Genomic DNA, 17,652 nt, shown 5'->3' with positions numbered 1-17,652 from the left:
GGGGTGAGCATCTAGATTAATGACCTCTGCCAGTGGGTGAAAAAGTTTGAGCTATTTCTGTCCCATCTCCTTCATTAAAAACTTCTGGAAACCAGCCTGGCTATGATTTCATTCCCTTCACCACACAAGCCAGCAACCTGCTCCACTATTCTCCAGAAGAGTAACCTCTAGCCAGCTAATCTATACCTGCTCCTGTAGGCCTACTTTTAAAGTTTGAGGAAGGAAACAAATGGAAGATTGAAAAGAACCTTAAACCAAATGAGGCAATTGGCAGAATGCGCAACCTGTCAGTTCTGAGACTCCCAGATCAAATTAGCTGTAAACATTACTATGACAAGCACTTCCCTAAAATATTCAGAATTACCTTGGCTTCAGTATGTCTTGACAGTTTGACATAAGTGTCAACCATGGCTCAACCGTTAATGTTGTCACCTCAGTCACAGCTTTTGTATTCAATTCTCAGTGTATGGTTTTGATTACAAAAATCAAGGTTGACACTTCTGTGCAGTACAGAGGGAGTGCTGGACTGTTCGGTTTTGCTGTCTTTTGAACTGCGGCCCCATCTGCATGGTTGTGTGGTGGTGAAATTTCCCATGACACTATTTCAAAAAAGAGCAAGGATTTCTCCTGGACTGGGCAACATTTATCCCTTAGTCAGAATCAGAAAAACAGGTTCTGTCTTTCGAATCATAGCATCATAGAGATGTACACCATTGAAACAGACCCTTCGGTCCTACTTGTTCATGCTGACCCGATCACTTAGATTAATCTTGTCCTATTTGCCAGCATTTGACCCTTATCCCTCTAAACCCCTCCTATTCATATTCCATCTAGATACCTTCTATGTGTTGTAATTGTACCAGCCTCCACCACTTCCTCTGGCAGCTCATTCCAAACATGCACCACCCCTCTGCATGAAAAAGTTGCCCCTTAGATCTCTTTTCAATCTATACCCTCTCACCTTAAATCTATGCCCTCTAGCTTTGGACTCCCCCATCCTAGGGGAAACACTTTGTCTTTTTACTCTGTCCATGTCCCTCATAATTTTATGAACCCCTATAAGGTCACCTCTCAGCCTCTGAGGTTCCAGGGAAAATAGCCACATCTTATTCAGCCTCTCCTTAAAACTCAAACCCTTCAACCCTGTCAACATCCTTGTAAATCTTTTCTGAACCCTTTTGAAGTTTCACAACATCCTTCCCATGGGAGGGAGACCAGAATTGCAGACAATATTCCACAAGTGGCCTAACCAATGTGTCCTGTGCAGCCGCGACATGGCCTCCCAACTCTTATTATCAATTAATTTGCCAATAAAGGCAAGCATACCAAATGCCGCCTTCACTATCCTGTTTATCTGGGACTGCACTTTCAAGGAACTATGAACTTGCACTCCAAAGTCTCTTTGTTCAACCACACTCCCAAGGACCTTACCATTAAGTGTATAAGTCTGTTACTTCTGGGAGTTTTCAGTGCACAAATTTGCTGCCATATTTCTTAGTTGTAAATGCTTTGAGGTGTCCAGTCAGTGTGAAAAGTGCTGTAATAATGTGAGCCCTTTCTTGGCTTTTAAGAGTTGATGAAATGGAGACCAACTTTGATCTCAACAAATGATAGAACAGGCCCAAAAGCATAAGTGGACTCCTCCTGGTCCTGAACGATGGAGAAAGCTACAACTGCTTATATTGAATACTTCAGCATTTCTAGTATTCAACGAATGATGTTTCCTCTTGTATTTTGTGTTATATGGAGTCCTTTTGTATAAAATTCCACATCAGAATACACAATGATAATTCACAGATGTGTGATTCAGTTATACGCCTTATTAACTTGCCCCATGCAGTCTTTGAATATTGATCTGTTTGCTCTGATGTTTCCTTTATAATTTGTGTTTGAACTCAGTGTCTGAATTTATTTGAAGCAAAATCTTCTGCAGCAAGCAGATAAATTTCTTCTTCACATTGAGATGGTAATGAAAATCTCACAAATTGAAATATAGTGAGATAGTCTGAGTTGATGTTCCTGACAGCACAATGATTAGCTTATCCCAGTTTGAACCATTTAATTAAGCTTTTGTGCAAATCCTTCCTTAGCATTCATTTCAAGTACAGCAGAATGGATGGATGTATTTTCAAATTTTTAATGCTATGAGCAAAAGTGAGATTTGTTTTGTTAAGGCTCTGCCTGGAAGCTAATTATGCCTATCAATAATACAAAAGCAAAATATTGCCATTGCTATAAATCTGAATTTAAAACACTCAGCAAGTCAAGTAGCATCTGTGGAGAGAGGAAAAGAGAGGATGTTTCACGAGAGTCATTTAGTGCTGTGCCGTCCTCTTTCAGGCTCTTAGTATAACCTTCAGCATCAACATCCTTGGAGTCACCCACATTCCAGAAACTTAACTGATCAGCTACAAATTTTGAGAATTTTCACAGCTTCTGGGACAAAGCCTGTTAACTTTCGCTTATCTCACCACTATTCAAAGAAGTGCAGGTTAGGTGAATTGGCCCTGCTAAACTGCCCATGGTTTTCATGGATGAGTAGGTTAGGTGCATTAGTTAGGGGTAAAATATAGAGTAATAGAGTAGGGGAATGGTTCTGGGTGGGTTACTCTTTGGAAGGTCGGTGTAGATTTGTTGAGCTAAATAGCCTGTTTCCACACTGCAGGGATTCTTTGATTCACTGTCACACAGTGGAGCAGTGTGTACAGCCTCCAGGGTTTACTGCAGCACCTTGGTGAGGCCCCTTTGTCAATACCTTCCAAGCACACTCCTGTACCACTATGATGGAGAAATGCAGCAGATGCATGGAGCACCATCTTTTCCAAGTCACAGAGTATCCTGATTTTAGATTGAATCACTTTTCACTGAATCAAGATCCTAGAACTCCCTCCCTAGCAACAGATGAAGTGGTCTAAGGATATGACGCACCACCACTTCCTCGAGGAGAATTAGGATTGGGCAATTTGTATTGACTTTGCAATCAATGCTTACAATTTAGGAACAAATTTTAAGAAAAACTCTGAATAACCAAATGGATACTGGACGTCTCAGCATGGATGTTTTCAACAGTTTGTACTTTTCCCTTGGTGTCCCATCTAAGTTGTGGTGCAATATCAGAACAGTCCGGTCTTTTGAGAGTTAAAAGTATTGCACAGTCCTGTTGGATGTCATAGGCTCCAGCGTGAAGCTCTCTGTTCCTCCTCCTAATTATTGATATGTGATGTAAAGCTGAGACCTGTGAATAATGCTAGGGAGCACCACTTGGCACATATTGCCAATTAGGAAACTTTATCTTTATCCCTCCTCCGCATTCTATCTCCAGCCAATTAGTGACTCATGTCAGAAGATTACTTTTGATTCACTCTCATTTTGCTCCTGATTTCATGTTTGTAATATCATCATATGCTGTTTGGAGGGTGATTGCGAGAGCATCTGCAGCTCCTCTACTATAGAAACATAGAATGTAGGAGCAGGAATAGGCCATTTGGCCCTTTGAGTTTGCTCCATAATTCACTCTGATCATGCCTGTTCTGGCTTTCTCCAGATATTTTTTGATCCCTTTAGCCTGAAGAAATTTTTGAAAACATTGAATGTTTTGACCTCAACTCCATTCAGTGGCGGAGAATTCCACAGGCGCCTCACTTTCTGGGGTGAAGAGATTTCTTCTTTTCGCGATTCTCAAAGGTCTGTCCCTTAATCTCAGAGTGTGAGCCCTGGTTCTGAACTCCCTGGTAATCAAGAACATCCTTCCTGCAACTTCCCATCTAACCCTGTTAGAATTTTATCGTTTTCCAAGTGATCCACCCACGCGCACGCACGCCCACCCACACACCCGTGTGCGCGTGCCCACACACGCACCCCGAACAAAAGGGCCCCCCACACGCGTGCCTCCCCCACACGCGCGCCTACCCCCCCACGCGCACCCCCCCACACGCACGCACCCCCCCACACACACACATGCGCGTGCTTCCCCTCACACACACTATTTTTCTAAACTCTTGTGAGTATAGTCCCACCATCCCTGGATTCAGTCTGGTAAACCTTCTTTGCACTTCCTCAACAGCCAAATCACTTTCTGAGATAAGGATACCAAAACTTTATTCAATACTCCAGCTGTGGTCTCATCAAGTCCCAATACAATTGCAGCAAGACGTCCCTGCGCCTGTACTTGAATCCTCTCACTATGCAGGTCAGCATACCATTTTCCGTCTTCACTGCCTGTTGTGCCTATCTGCTTACTTTCAGCAACTGGTGTAGAAAAGCACCCAAATCTCACTGCACCTCCCCTTTCCCATTCACATGAACTGTCTGTTTTTTACTATCAAAATGGATAACCTCACATTTATCTACATTATACTTAATCTGCCATATATTTGCCCACTTAACTTGTCCAAGTCACACTGAAGCTCAGCTCATCCTCTCACTCAGCTTTGTGCCATCTGCAAACTTGGAGATATGAAATGTTGTTTTCTCATATAAATCATAAATATACATTTTGAATTGCTTGGGTTCTAGCACTCATCCCTGCGGTACCCCACTAGTTACTGCCTGCTAATTGGGAAAAAGACCTCTTTATTCCTGCTCTTTGTTTCCTTTCTGTCCTACGCCATGTTCGTCACTCAGGGCAGCAGGTGCCTGTCCTGAGTAGTTGGCATCACTTGCACTATCTCAGCTGCAACTCAGTTATACTTCCTCCATTCATTACATTCCACAAGTATGTTTGTTAGATCATCCAGTACATGTCACTGCGCTGCTGTTCAGAAGAGATGGTGATAGCAATTCAGAGTCCTGTGAAATGTAGGTTTGCTACCAGACTTGCTTAGCAGATTCCATTTGGCCCATCATTTTCTGAGGAGAGTGAGGAACAGATTGTATTAGTTCAGTGAACTACATTGCCACATTAATATCATTACTTGGGTGTGATACTCAAACTGGGTGGCATACTCAGTAGAGATAAATGATGCTATATGTTAAGGTTTGGCTATGCTGCCTCACACTTGCTTTAGTGCTCTTCCTCCTTAACTGACCTCTGTATGAGTTCAGGAGTTTTATTGATTTGTTTTGCTACCTTTATTCCCAATGTTTAAAAGGCTGTTCCATGCATCGAAGAGTGCTATTGATGAATAGAAATTGCATAGAGCACCAACAGTTTCATCTAACTGCAGAATTTCTGATGTACTGTTTTGTTATGGGGCAACTGATTTGAAACGTTGCTTATTAAAACTTTCCTGGTGATGTGAGCATCGAAGGCAGCACCATATGTTTCCCATTCCTAATTGCACTTGCAGGTGATGAACCACCATCATGAACTGCTGCAGTTCACATGGTGCAGCTATACCCCCAGTGCTGATTGGAAGGGAGTTCCAGGATTTTGACCCAGTGAGTATCTTGGAGGGGACCGTGTAGGTGGTCATGTTCCAATGTGTCTACTACCCTTGTCCTTCTAGGTGACAGAGGTTGTAGGTTTTGAAAGTGCTGTCAGGGGAACCTTGGTGAGGTGCTGCAGTACATCTTGTAGATGGTACATGCTGAAACTGCTATGCTTCAGTGGATGGAAGGAGTGAATTTTTTTTTAAATTGGCATAAGAGCTTCAACATTGTGACTTTACTATATCAAAGTGCATTGACCCTGTTCTGTCATTGATAGTAGACGTAAGAGAGATTTGCATTTATATAGAACCACTTGCAGCCTCAGAACATTTCTCAAGCATTTTATAATTAATGAAGCACTATTATAGCCTAGCCACTGCTTCCCCCTATCTATCCTGCTTGTCATCTTCTCAAAGAATTCTAGTAAACTTGTTAAACATAATTTCCCTTTTGTGATGCCATGCTGATTCTGCTTGGTTGTGTATTTTGAAATCCTCTGATATGACATCCTTTATTATAGTCTCTAACATTTTCCCAATAACTGATGTTAAGCTAACTGACCTCTAGTTACCCGTTTTTTGTCTCCTTCCATTTTTAAATAAAATGCAATCTGTCGTGGTTATCTTTTTGCCATCATATGGTGGTGGGTGCCTTATTGTTGTACCTTGATGAGGCCCACAGCCGGAGTATTGTGTGCAGTTTTGGTCTCCTTACTTGACTGATTCCTGAGATGGCAAGACCGACCTGAGAGAGACTAGATCAGTTGGGACTCTCGACACTAGAGTGTAGAAGAATGAACAAGAGACTTGTAGAAATAAAATTCTAACCGTATTAGACAAGTAAATGCAGGGCTGTCCAGAATCAGGTGCCATGGTTTAAGGTTATGGGATAGGCCTTTTAGGAATGAGATGAGAGATTTCTTCACCCAGCGAGTGGTGAGCTGTGGAATTCCCTGACAGAAAGTGATTAAGGCCAAAACATTGAATGTTTTCAAGGAGGAGTTAGATATAGTTCTTGGGCTAAAATATCAAAAGACATGGGGGGAAAGGGGGAGCAGGGTCATCGATTGGCTGAGCAGCCATGATCATATTGAACAGTGGTGCAGGCTTGAAAGCATTGAATGGCCTACATTTTCTCCTATTTTTTTTATGTGCCATTCTGTTCTGGTACAGCAGCTGGAGCAAACACAGTGCCCAGGAACCAACATGCATGTATGCCTTGCATTGAACCTGTTCTGGATATTTGCTGACTCCTCTCCATTCATGATGGGAAGAGTTTTTGTGTTTCCATAGTAACTTTCAAAATGTCTGGAATCCCAAGACACTTTATAGCTATTCATGTTTTTTTTTTATGTAAGCTATTGCTAGTAACAAACTGCAATGTGATAATCACCAGGTAACCTGTTTTAATATGTTTTCATGGGCTGTTTTTACACCCACCCAAAGAAACAAATATGGGCATAGGTTTAAACTCGCATCCAAAAGACAGCACATCCCATTGGTTTCATGCTCCCTTTGTGCTGTACTGTAATGTCAGCCTTAATTTTCATCCCCAAGCCCTGGAGTGGGAATTCAACTCAACAGAATGATTTGGAGATGAGTGTATTAGCAACAAGTCATGGCTGACACTAAAGTCCAAGTACTATGACATGCCAAAGCCACCTTATTCTGAATATTATTTCAGAGGAGCGCATATCATGGCAATGTTTACAATAAATATAGTTTGGGAATTTTATTGCAAGCATACAGCCATGTGCTCTTTTGCATTCACCCATAGGACAGAAAATGCCTTGACCGAAAGGCAGCATCTCTGACAGTGCAGCACTCCCACAGTCCTGGACTGCTGTATCAACCTAGATTTTGTGCTCAAGTCACTAGAATTAGAACCCATTGCTTCAGACTTAAGGATATCTGAGTTGGGACCAAAGGGTCTGTTTGTACCCTGTACATCTCTGTATGACTTGAAAGACCGTGTATTACCCAATGAGGCATGCTTTTCGCTGAAGACGTATACCTCCATCTGTAAATGGCATTATTGCACATCGCTGAATACAGCAGAATTAGTGGATCTAGGTGAGTTTGCAAACATTAACTATTTTCCCTCAGCAGTGGGTAAATTTAATATAGCCAACATTCTTATGGTCAAACAAACATTTATTGAATCCCATATGCTCTCAACCACAGTAGTGATGAAACAGAATCAGTAATATATTTGAAAAAGAGGATCAGGTATTATGTTGGAAAAGAAAACTTTGTGGACTGAAGTGAATAGTTCCTTTAGAGAGCCAGCATGGCATAATGGGCCAAATTATCACCCATTGTGTTGTAAAATTCTGTAAATGGATTGAATTATTTGTCAATGTTCGAAAATAATAATTCTCTCTTGCTTTCTGGCAGATGTCTTGGGTGGATTGTAAATCAGAATATTAAAAAAAAAGGAAGCAATTCAAGTTTAAATGTTCATTTGTGATGATTATTAAGTTTTCAGTAATTAGATGCTGTGTCAGTTCAAATATTCCCTTTATTCTCTTTGATTAGTGTTCAAACACTCTGTTGAGATGTGGCAGTTTTACCTCCTAAAGATTAATGATATTCTGTAATATCTTTACAGGAGTTTTACATCCGTATGAGTTAACTGATTGCATTGTTTAGGTTTTGAAAGCATGAATATGGTTAGAATACAGGATTCTGTGTTGCATTTGGCTTCTTGAGTTGCAACATGTAGGTTCCTCAAATCCCAATTGATAGGTTGCAGGTAAGAGAGAGGGTTTTTCTTGTGTAAATGTTATTAAATGCTTGTCTCATACCAAAAGGTTTCCTACTTCAATGTAGTGTGGAGTTGGAAGGAAGAAACGGGGCAAGGTTCCTCATTTTTAACTTGTCTGATCTGTTTAAACAGCTGAACCGAATGGAGTATGTTCACTCAAAGAGCTTAATCTACAGAGACGTCAAGCCGGAAAACTTTCTAATTGGAAGGCAAGGCAATAAAAAGGAACACATAATCCATATAATAGACTTTGGTTTAGCCAAGGAGTATGTTGATCCTGATACCAAAAAGCACATCCCCTACAGGGAACACAAGAGCTTAACGGGCACTGCAAGATACATGTCCATCAACACTCACCTGGGCAAAGGTCTGTTGTCTTAACTGAAACTTACTTTGGGTGGGGTTTGCTGGTGTACAATGCGGGAAGGTAAAATGCTAAAATGCTACGCTGTTTTATAGGTGTTGGGGGAAAATGATTTCTGTTCTACATGTAAAAATACAATGCTGACATTTACAGGTCAACTAATGCATGGTGTCATTTATGCAAATTTGAAGAAGTCTTTAAGTGCGACCTGACTCGTGTCTTCTTTCCCCCATCTTGCACCATTCTGTGACATAAATGGGTGCAGGTTTGTTGCTGATGTTGACAACTTCAAGATGGCAGAGGTCCCATGGATGATTCACTGTAGTTTCGTATTCTCCTCTCGCCTCTTCGCCCATCCTCCCCACCACCAACAAAACTCCATAGAATGCAAACTCAACATTCTGTTCCCTGACAGGGACCCTTTGGATTCTGAGGCCTTCTCCAATGTTGTGCCATGAGGTCTTGTTGTACTTCCAAAGATAAACTGCCTGCCCGTTTAAATGTCTTTTACCCAAAAGCTGACTCCTCTGACAATGCAGCGCATTGTCATTCACCTGGGGTGTTATGCTCAAATCCTGTAGTTGGGCTTGAACCCACAACATTCTGAATCAATGGAGCCATAGCAGACAGTTACCCCCCTTTTGCTCTGGATGTAAAGTTTTAATCGCCTGTGTCTGTTTTAGTGTTGTACTTCATTGATTTTTCTCCATAATGTATACTGGATTTTCATGAAACCAAATGATCGTACATTTGGTGTTAAGAGTTGGGGTAATAGAAGGAAATCTATTTAGGAAGCAGTTTGAGGAAGTGCTGCTTTTAAGCGATGCCAGCTGATGCTCAATTAACCAAAAGGCCAAATAACCATAAGACATAGGAGTGGAAGTAAGGCCATTCGGCCCATCGAGTCCACTCCGCCATTCAATCATGGCTGATGGGCATTTCAGCTCCACTTACCCGCATTCTCCCCGTAGCCCTTAATTCCTTGTGACATCAAGAATTTATCAATTTCTGCCTTGAAGACATTTAGCGTCCAAGCCTCCACTGCACTCTGCGGCAATGAATTCCACAGGCACACCACTCTCTGGCTGAAGAAATGTCTCCGCATTTCTGTTCTGAATTTACCCCCTCTAATTCTAAGGCTGTGTCCACGGGTCCTAGTCTCCTCGCCTAACGGAAGCAATTTCCTAGCGTCCACCCTCTCCAAGCCATATAACAGAATGTAGTCTTCCGTGATACTGGTAAACATCTTAAAATTATATTTTTAAAACATAGCTCTGCTTGACAGTGCCCACATAGAACCTTGAGTGTGTGGAAAGAAGCCAGTTGGCCCATCTAGTCCACACTGACCCTCCAAACAGCATCCTATCCAGATCAAACCTCCCCCCTCTGTAACCCTGCATTTTCCATGGCTAATGCACCTCACTTCTGTATGCCTGGACACTATGGGCTATTAGCATGAACAATCAACCTAGCCTGCACCTCTTCGGACAGTGGGAGGAAACCCATGCAGACACAGGGACAATGTGCAAACTCCACACAGGCAGTTGCTTGAGGCTGGAATTGAACTCCAGTCCCTGGTGCTGTGAGGTAGCAATGCTAGCCACTGTGCCACCCCTCATCTTGAAATAATTTAATGCTCACATTGGTAATGATCTTCCATTGCCGAAAATCCCCCTTTCGTTGCTGACTGGCCTTCTGAATATTGATCTTTAATTCAACAGTTGTCAAATTGTCCTATGCAGTGGGCATCCCTTGAATTCTTTCATCATTCCAAAGTGCTGTGTACTTATTGATATTGGGAGATCTGAGCAAGAATTGCCTGCTATTATTGATGCATTCTGGTGGTGAGGAAAGATTCTGTCATAATTATCGACACTTTTAAGGGAGAGCTCATATCATTATTTATGAAGGGATGCCTAAAATTTATTGATCTCCTCCCATAAACATCTGTTCAAATCACTGTAAGCTACTTAAAGTGAAGCTGTGTTTTAATTGCGTATGTTTTATTGAGATCAGTATGTGCTTGGAATTCAATGAGTACAGAAATCTGACACACACGATTTTAGCCTTTTAGATGCTGAGCGTACTATGGGATAAAATCCCTTATTTCCTATGTGTGGATTGAATTTTTTGAATCTAATGTAAAGTGACTTGAGATACCCAGGAGAGAGAGAGTATATTGACTCAGAAATTTGCCCCAGTCAGAATATGCCAAATCAAAAGCTAAATGCATTCTTTTTTTCCTAGAGCAAAGCCGCAGAGATGACTTGGAGGCTTTAGGACACATGTTTATGTATTTTCTACGAGGCAGTCTCCCCTGGCAGGGATTAAAGGTGAGGCACTTTGCTGATTTTGGGTTTGCATTTGAGCTATGTTTAACAATGCACTCAATCAGTAATAACCACTTACATAAGTAGATAATGAACTGTAGTAATTGGAAATCAAAAATGAACTTTTATTTTTAGGGTGCTTGCTGCAAAGTAATATCTTGCAGTCTATAATTAATATATGTATGTATAATAAATTATAGTTAGTCAATCAGCCCTGACATCCCATAATTTTACACATCATGGCTGTATCTGTGAATAAGCTAGCGAATGTGTTTTGAGGCATTATAAGCAATGTCCCAAACCACAAGTCTGAAGGTCTCATTTTAGAATCTTGAGTTGAATTTAGAGATTAATTTACCTTCTCGACAGTGTGCCTTCTCCATTATAATTTGCAGGACATGATGCTTACTGTTTTGCTTGGGGTTTTTAATCTGGTTAGACAGTGTTTGTAATAGCAATAACTTATGGAAATGTACATGCAGTTAGTCTATGTGATATAGTTTCTGTAGGATATCCTAAACACTCTGCTGTTAATTGCTGAAGTTCTGAAGACATATGATTTCAAAGTGCTTCCTGCCTTGGTGTTGTAAACTTATGATTACAGGATACCATAATTACAGTTTTGGCTCAATGCTGAGCTCAAACTGTTTGTCTGACAAGCCCTGTTCACCATCTGAGAGGAAATAAAACCAGTGCATAAAAGGGCCAGTTGATCCATTGTGAAGGCCCAAAAATAATCCCACCATCCTGCTTGATCCAGAATTCTTTTCCTTCCTTTGATTCAAATATTTATTAAACTTGTTCTTAAAAGGTGCAATGGTCTCTGCTGCAATCAGTCTATATAGTGAAGCATTTCATACTCATTAGTTCTCTGTGTTAAGAATAGTTTCTTTGATCTCTCTCCTCACTCCTTGTCAACTGTATTCACTTAATGACCATATTCATCACCAGTTCTCCAAACAGAAAATAGTCTTACCATCAGAATTTAGAAATCTCTGTTAAATCTCCTTGCAACCTTCTCTGCTTTGTGGCAGGATGGATTTCAATGTAAATAAATTAAAAAGTCACCCATCTTGGGCCAGAAAACACAGTGTAGAACAATGAACAATAGAGGTGCAAGAAATTTGGGACCTTTTTATGCATCACTAAAACATAGGAAATGCTCAAAAAAAAAACTTGAAATGTTAACTTTTAAAGCTTAGAGATGGAATATGAATGAGAGGATGTTTTGCTACAGCTTTGGTTCTGAAGGGTCACTGGACGTGAGACAATTAACTATTTCTCTCTCTACAGATGCTGCAGATCTCCTGAGTTTCTCCAGTAATTTCTGTTTTTGTTACATGATCTCAGACTGTACTAATTGAGATAGAGTGTTACAGTGTGATGCAATTAATAATTTTAAATTATGTTGAGATTTTTCCACTGGAGGGAAAATCTAGGGCAATGGGGCATCATCTTAAAGTCAGAGCCAGGGCATTGAAGATCTTACTGAAACATACGTGATCCTGGGGGTGCTTGACAAGCTGAATGCTGAGAGAATGTTTCCCCTTGAAGTTTCCTTCTCCATTCCACCCCTCTTTCAGCCACCTCCTCGACCTCTATGCCTCTTAAAGCCACCTTGTCCTTGTGCACCTACAGCTGTGAGAGCCTTGAGGGCTCTGATGTCTCACTGTGTTTTGAGCCATTGAGTTAGGATGCAAAACACACATGACCTTTTGAATGACAGAACATTCTCAAGTCGCTGAAAGGCCTATTCATCTGTTTGCCAAACTCTTCTCATGGTTTATCAGCACCTCAGGTACCTTTTTTTAACCTATCTTTTCACCAGCTCCTTTGATATATTTATCCATCAAGAGTCAATTGTCATTCATCTTGAACAGAATTGAATACAGTGCTGCAGCTTGGACTTGGCTAAGGCTGAGTGCAACTAAAGCATCACCTTTCACTTTTGAATTCTAATTCTTTTAAAGATGAAGTGAGTTCTGTAGCTATGTATTAGGTTTTGCGTTTGGTGGAGTTTAGTGATTTGTCTATCTGCGTCTTTAGATTCATACCTCGCTGTTCTTTCCCTTTTAATATAGAGTCATAGAGATGTACAGCACGGAAAAAGACCCTTCAGTCCAACCCGTCTAGATATCCTAACCTAATCTAGTGCCATTTGACATCACTTGGGCCATATCCCTCTAAACCCTTCCTATTTATGTATCAATCCAGATGCCTTTTACATTTTGTGATTGAACCAGCCTGCACTATCTCCTCTGGCAGCTCATTCCATACACGCTTTACCCTCTGCATGAAAAAGTTTCCTCTTGGGTGCCTTTTAAATTTTTCTCCTCTCACCCTGAACCTATGCCCTTTAGTTCTGGACTCCCTCACCCCAGGGAAAAGACCTTGTCTATTTACCCTATCCATGCCCCTCATGATTTTATAAACCTCTATAAAGGTCACCCCTCAGCCTCTGACTCTATTTGAGTTCTGTCTACTGAACTCAATTTGCCATATGTTGACCTGTTCACTTCATGTTTATGTCCCTTTTGTAGCTTCCTATTCTAATTCATAAACTTATTACACCTCCTGATTTACTGTCATCTGAAAACTAAGGTATATAGCTCTATCTTACTTCATAGAAGCTGAGGGCCCAGGGATGTTACTTTTGATCTCTACTGGACATAAGTCATATTTTTGATCCATACATTGTATGCTGATTACTAACTCATTTAACAAGATTTCCCCATACCTTTTACTAATATATTGTGCGGATGTATTGTTAAATGTATCTGCAAGTCCATGTAGAAAACATCCATTTCACCTCCTTATTTGCCGTGCTCATGACTCAGAATTCAGTTAGTCAGACATGATCTCACCATTACAATTCCAAGCTAACTTGCCCAAGTTGCTCAATCATTCTAAACCTGATTAAAGGTTCCAATAATTTCCCCTCGAGCTCTTGACAGGCTTTTAATAATGGAGTGACACTTCCAAGTTTTCAGTCTTTTGGCACGATTCCTGAATCCAGAGAGCTTTAGAAAATCGTGGCTTTATCTGTTTTGCTCTCATCCTTTAAAAGAGCCTGCAAGCTATTAAGTCTTGGAAATTGTCTAAAATCCTATGATCTTTCCAGTTCTGATAAAAAATACAAATGGACATAGCTACATGCTGTTACACTCACTAGGAATAGTTAGAGTAACCAACATGTCTGGATTCCATTATCTCTGCATTATTGCTGATGTTATGGAATGAGTCAATCTGGATAGAAACAAAATGATGCCTAGTTATGTTGGTAATAATAGAACTTCCTAGGGTGCCTGACCATATGTTATTGCACCTGTACCCAACCTTATTCACAGTGGTCTTGCTTTATAATGCATTTGCCCATATGATATTACACCTGTGTCCAACCTTTCTGTCATTTATAAAGCATCATTGATTTGTCTTGTATCCTAAAGCTAGCATCCTTGCTTTATAAGCCCAAGTTATCATTGTGGAAAAAATCTGTTCAGAAAACTAGATATTGTAACTTGTTATTTCATGCAAATATTGTTTTTTTTTCATTGGCTGTACTCAGTTGCAGTCAGTGATTTGAATAGTGTGAATGGGATAATGAGGATTTGCCAGAATGAACTCTTCAAGGGGTACCAGTGAAATGAAGAAAGGCACGTGATATTTCTGGAGATGAAGGTGCTGTTTGTTCACAGGCAGTTTGAGTCTTAAGTTGCTTTAAGAAGTTGATATGAATAGATGTTCAAAGTTAAAAATCTCTCAACCCTAGGTTATAGTCCAACAGGTTTATTTGGAAGCACTAGCTTTTGCAGTGCTCCAAAAGCTAGTGCTTCCAAATAACCCTGTTGGACTATAACCTGGTGTTCTGTGATTTTTAACTTTGTACACCCCAGTCCAATATCGACATCTCCAAATCATGAATAGATGTTGGTGCCTAGTCCAGAACATTTATACTGTATTAACAGCATCAGAAGTGGTTCTTGATGTTTACAGTCATATCTGTCTGACAAACGAGCCAACCCTTTAGAAGGTTGAAGCATTAATGTCAAAAGGAGGAAGGAAGTCATGACCAAATAACACAGCTGCTTCCAACTTTTCTCCTACTTCCCAGAATACATCTATAATAAATCTCTCATGTCTGAATAAGCTTCCTGTCTACAAAACCTTAATGTTACATTTTTATCACTTTTGTCTTATTCTGTTACAGTCTTGACCCCACATTTGTAATGCACACTACCTATTTTTCACAGCGATGTTCCATTGGAGGTGACATTGTAATGTATTGCTTTGCCTTATGTTGTGGTGGAGAGAAATTTATCTCAGTAAATTAAATAGCATTGCTGCCCAAATGGTCATAGTGTTTTATTTCTAACCGGAATTGTAATATATTCTCGGAAAATGAGGGCTATATTTTTCTGATTAGGTAACAGGGACTGAATTATACTCCTGCACCTGGTCCAATTATCCCCTGTCTTTTATCTCTGCTTCATCTGAGGACTCGACTGCTACTTGACTCCCCATGTATAACACCATGGGAGATCAATTAAGAACAGTTGAACTCACTGCAGGAGCTGTGCTGGCAGTAGGGCTTCTGATTTAAACTAAAACAAGGCAACTGCATTGAAACTTGAGAGCAGTGCCAAGCATTCGTGCAGGATTTATTTAAGAGTCAAAACATTTTACAACACAATAAAAGGACCTTCGGCCCATCTTTACCAGGCTGGTCATCAAGCGTCTATATATTCTAATGCAATTTTCATCACTTGCATGGCCTATAGCCTTGCATGTTATGGCATATCAAGTAGTCACTTAAATACTAGTGCAAAGTCTAGAGGTTTCCCCCTCTATCACCCTTTTAGCCAGTGAGTTCAGATACCCACCATCCTCTGGGTGAAAGCGTTTTTCCTCTCATTCCTTCTAAACCTCCTGTTCCTTATCGTAAAACTGTCCCCTGATCCCTCTGCCTAAGGGAAGAGTTTTTCCCTATCAATGCCTCAAAGGTATGGACTATTTTAAATACTGTGCAGGGGTACAATAGTCATAAGTGTTGATGGAGGCACTTAAGATATTTTATTGTCAGGAACTGCCTATAGAACAGGGAAACCCCATCACATGCTGCACCTGGAAACCTAGTAACTGAGAAGCTTGCAGAGTTTCTCTTTGTCAGATATGCATTGCCTGGTTTTAATCTTGTATGGCTCTGCTTTATTCAGCTGAAGCCCAAAAATATTTAGGTTACTAAATTACAAGTTTTGGGTATTGTAGGGACATAAGGTCTAGCAACAGAAGTAGGCCATTTATCCCATCTGCTCCACTGTGCCGTTCAGTGAGATTGTGGCTGATCAGATAATCCTCAACTGCACTTTCCTGCCTTTTTCCCATAATCCTTGATTCCCTTACTGATTAAAAATCGAAGTTAACCTTGAATATTCTTAATACGCCAGCCTGTGCAGCCCTTTGGGATAAAGAATTCCACAAATTCACTGTCCTTGGAGAGAAGCAATTCTTCCTCATCTTTATCTTAAATGGGCGATCTCTTCTTCTGAGATTATACGCACTGGGCCTGGACTCTCCCACAATGAGAAACAGTTTCTTCTGTCAAGTTCCTTTTAAGAATCTTGTATGTTTTAATGAGGTCTTCTCTTATTCTTCTAAACTCCAATGAGAACCCATCCAATCAACTCAACTTCTCCTCACCCTTTTTGAGTAAGGGTGTTATATTGGCAGTGTTCCAGTACCCAGAATCAATTGAGTGAATCTTCTCTGGAGAAACGAATTTAACATTTGGCGTCCAATACGATATCAGAACTGAGTTAGTTCTGCTTCACTCTTCACAGATGCTATCAGACCTGCTGAGTTTCTCCAGCATTATCTGCTTTTATGCCAGCATACCTCCTCTTAGATAAGGGAACCACTACTGTTCACAGTAATACAGATGTGATCTGACTACTGCCTTGTATAGTTTTAGTGAGACTTCTTTTTATTTTTGAACTCCTATTCCCTTTGAAATAAAAGCCCACATTCAATTTGCCTTACTTATTACCTATTGAACTTGGAAGGTGGCTTTTAGTGAGTCATGCTCGAGGACTCTCTTATTCCTCTGTACTACATTAATCTGCAGTTTTCGTCCATTTAAAATACATTCATGTTTTCTATCCTTCTTGCTGAAGTGCATCATCTCATGTTTTCCCACCCTAAATTCCATTTGCTGAGTTTTTGCCCACATATTTAGCCTGTCTACTATTTCCCTACGTTGACTGTCATCCTCAAAACTTGCCTTCCCATCTATTTTAGTGTATTCTGTGAAGTTTGCAATCATACATTCACTTCCTTCGTTCAAGTCAGTACATAAATTGCAAATAGTTGTGGCATCAGCACTGATTCTATTGCACTCCACTAGTTAATAGGTTGTCATCCTGAAAGTACCTCTCATCTCAGCCACCACGTCTTCTATTAAGTAACCAATTCTCTATCCATACTACCCTCGACCTCTAATATTTCCTGCAGATGTGCAGATCTCTGAGGTCCGTTTGGCAGTGGCTTCCAGAACAGGAAGTCGATATGTTGTGCATGGCATGCGCAGACCCTCCAAGAAGCTGCACGGCCATGCATCTTAGAGGAAACTTTGCCCAATACCATGGACTCATTTTATTAAGTAGCCTTATGTGCAGTACGTTATCAAATGTCTTTTGGAAATCCAAATATATTGCATTCATTAGTTCCCCATTATCTATCTTGCTTGTTAGCACCTCAAAGATCTCAACTGCATATTTCAGGCATGATTTTCCCTTTATGAAGCCATGCTGACTCTGCTTGATCGTA

The 17,652-nt window shown here is 40.6% G+C and overlaps 1 protein-coding gene across 8 annotated transcripts in view; it reads left to right on the top strand.

The window, feature by feature from the left end:
* LOC122542603 (casein kinase I-like) overlaps positions 1-17,652 on the top strand; it is a 229,237-nt gene that overhangs the window by 156,651 nt on the left and 54,934 nt on the right. For all 8 annotated transcript variants that reach the window (XM_087982098.1, XM_043680562.2, XM_043680561.2 and 5 more), the window contains exons 7-8: positions 8,269-8,503; positions 10,748-10,833. In XM_087982098.1, the coding sequence (XP_087838224.1) occupies positions 8,269-8,503; positions 10,748-10,833 (321 nt within the window). The remainder of the gene's footprint in view (positions 1-8,268; positions 8,504-10,747; positions 10,834-17,652) is intronic.

This window comes from Chiloscyllium plagiosum, unplaced genomic scaffold (genome assembly GCF_037043375.1).
Source record: "Chiloscyllium plagiosum isolate Xiang-an unplaced genomic scaffold, Cpla_swu_hap1 HiC_scaffold_42, whole genome shotgun sequence".
In the NCBI taxonomy this organism is placed as follows: domain Eukaryota; kingdom Metazoa; phylum Chordata; class Chondrichthyes; order Orectolobiformes; family Hemiscylliidae; genus Chiloscyllium; species Chiloscyllium plagiosum.
This window is presented reverse-complemented; position numbering and strand designations above follow the sequence as displayed.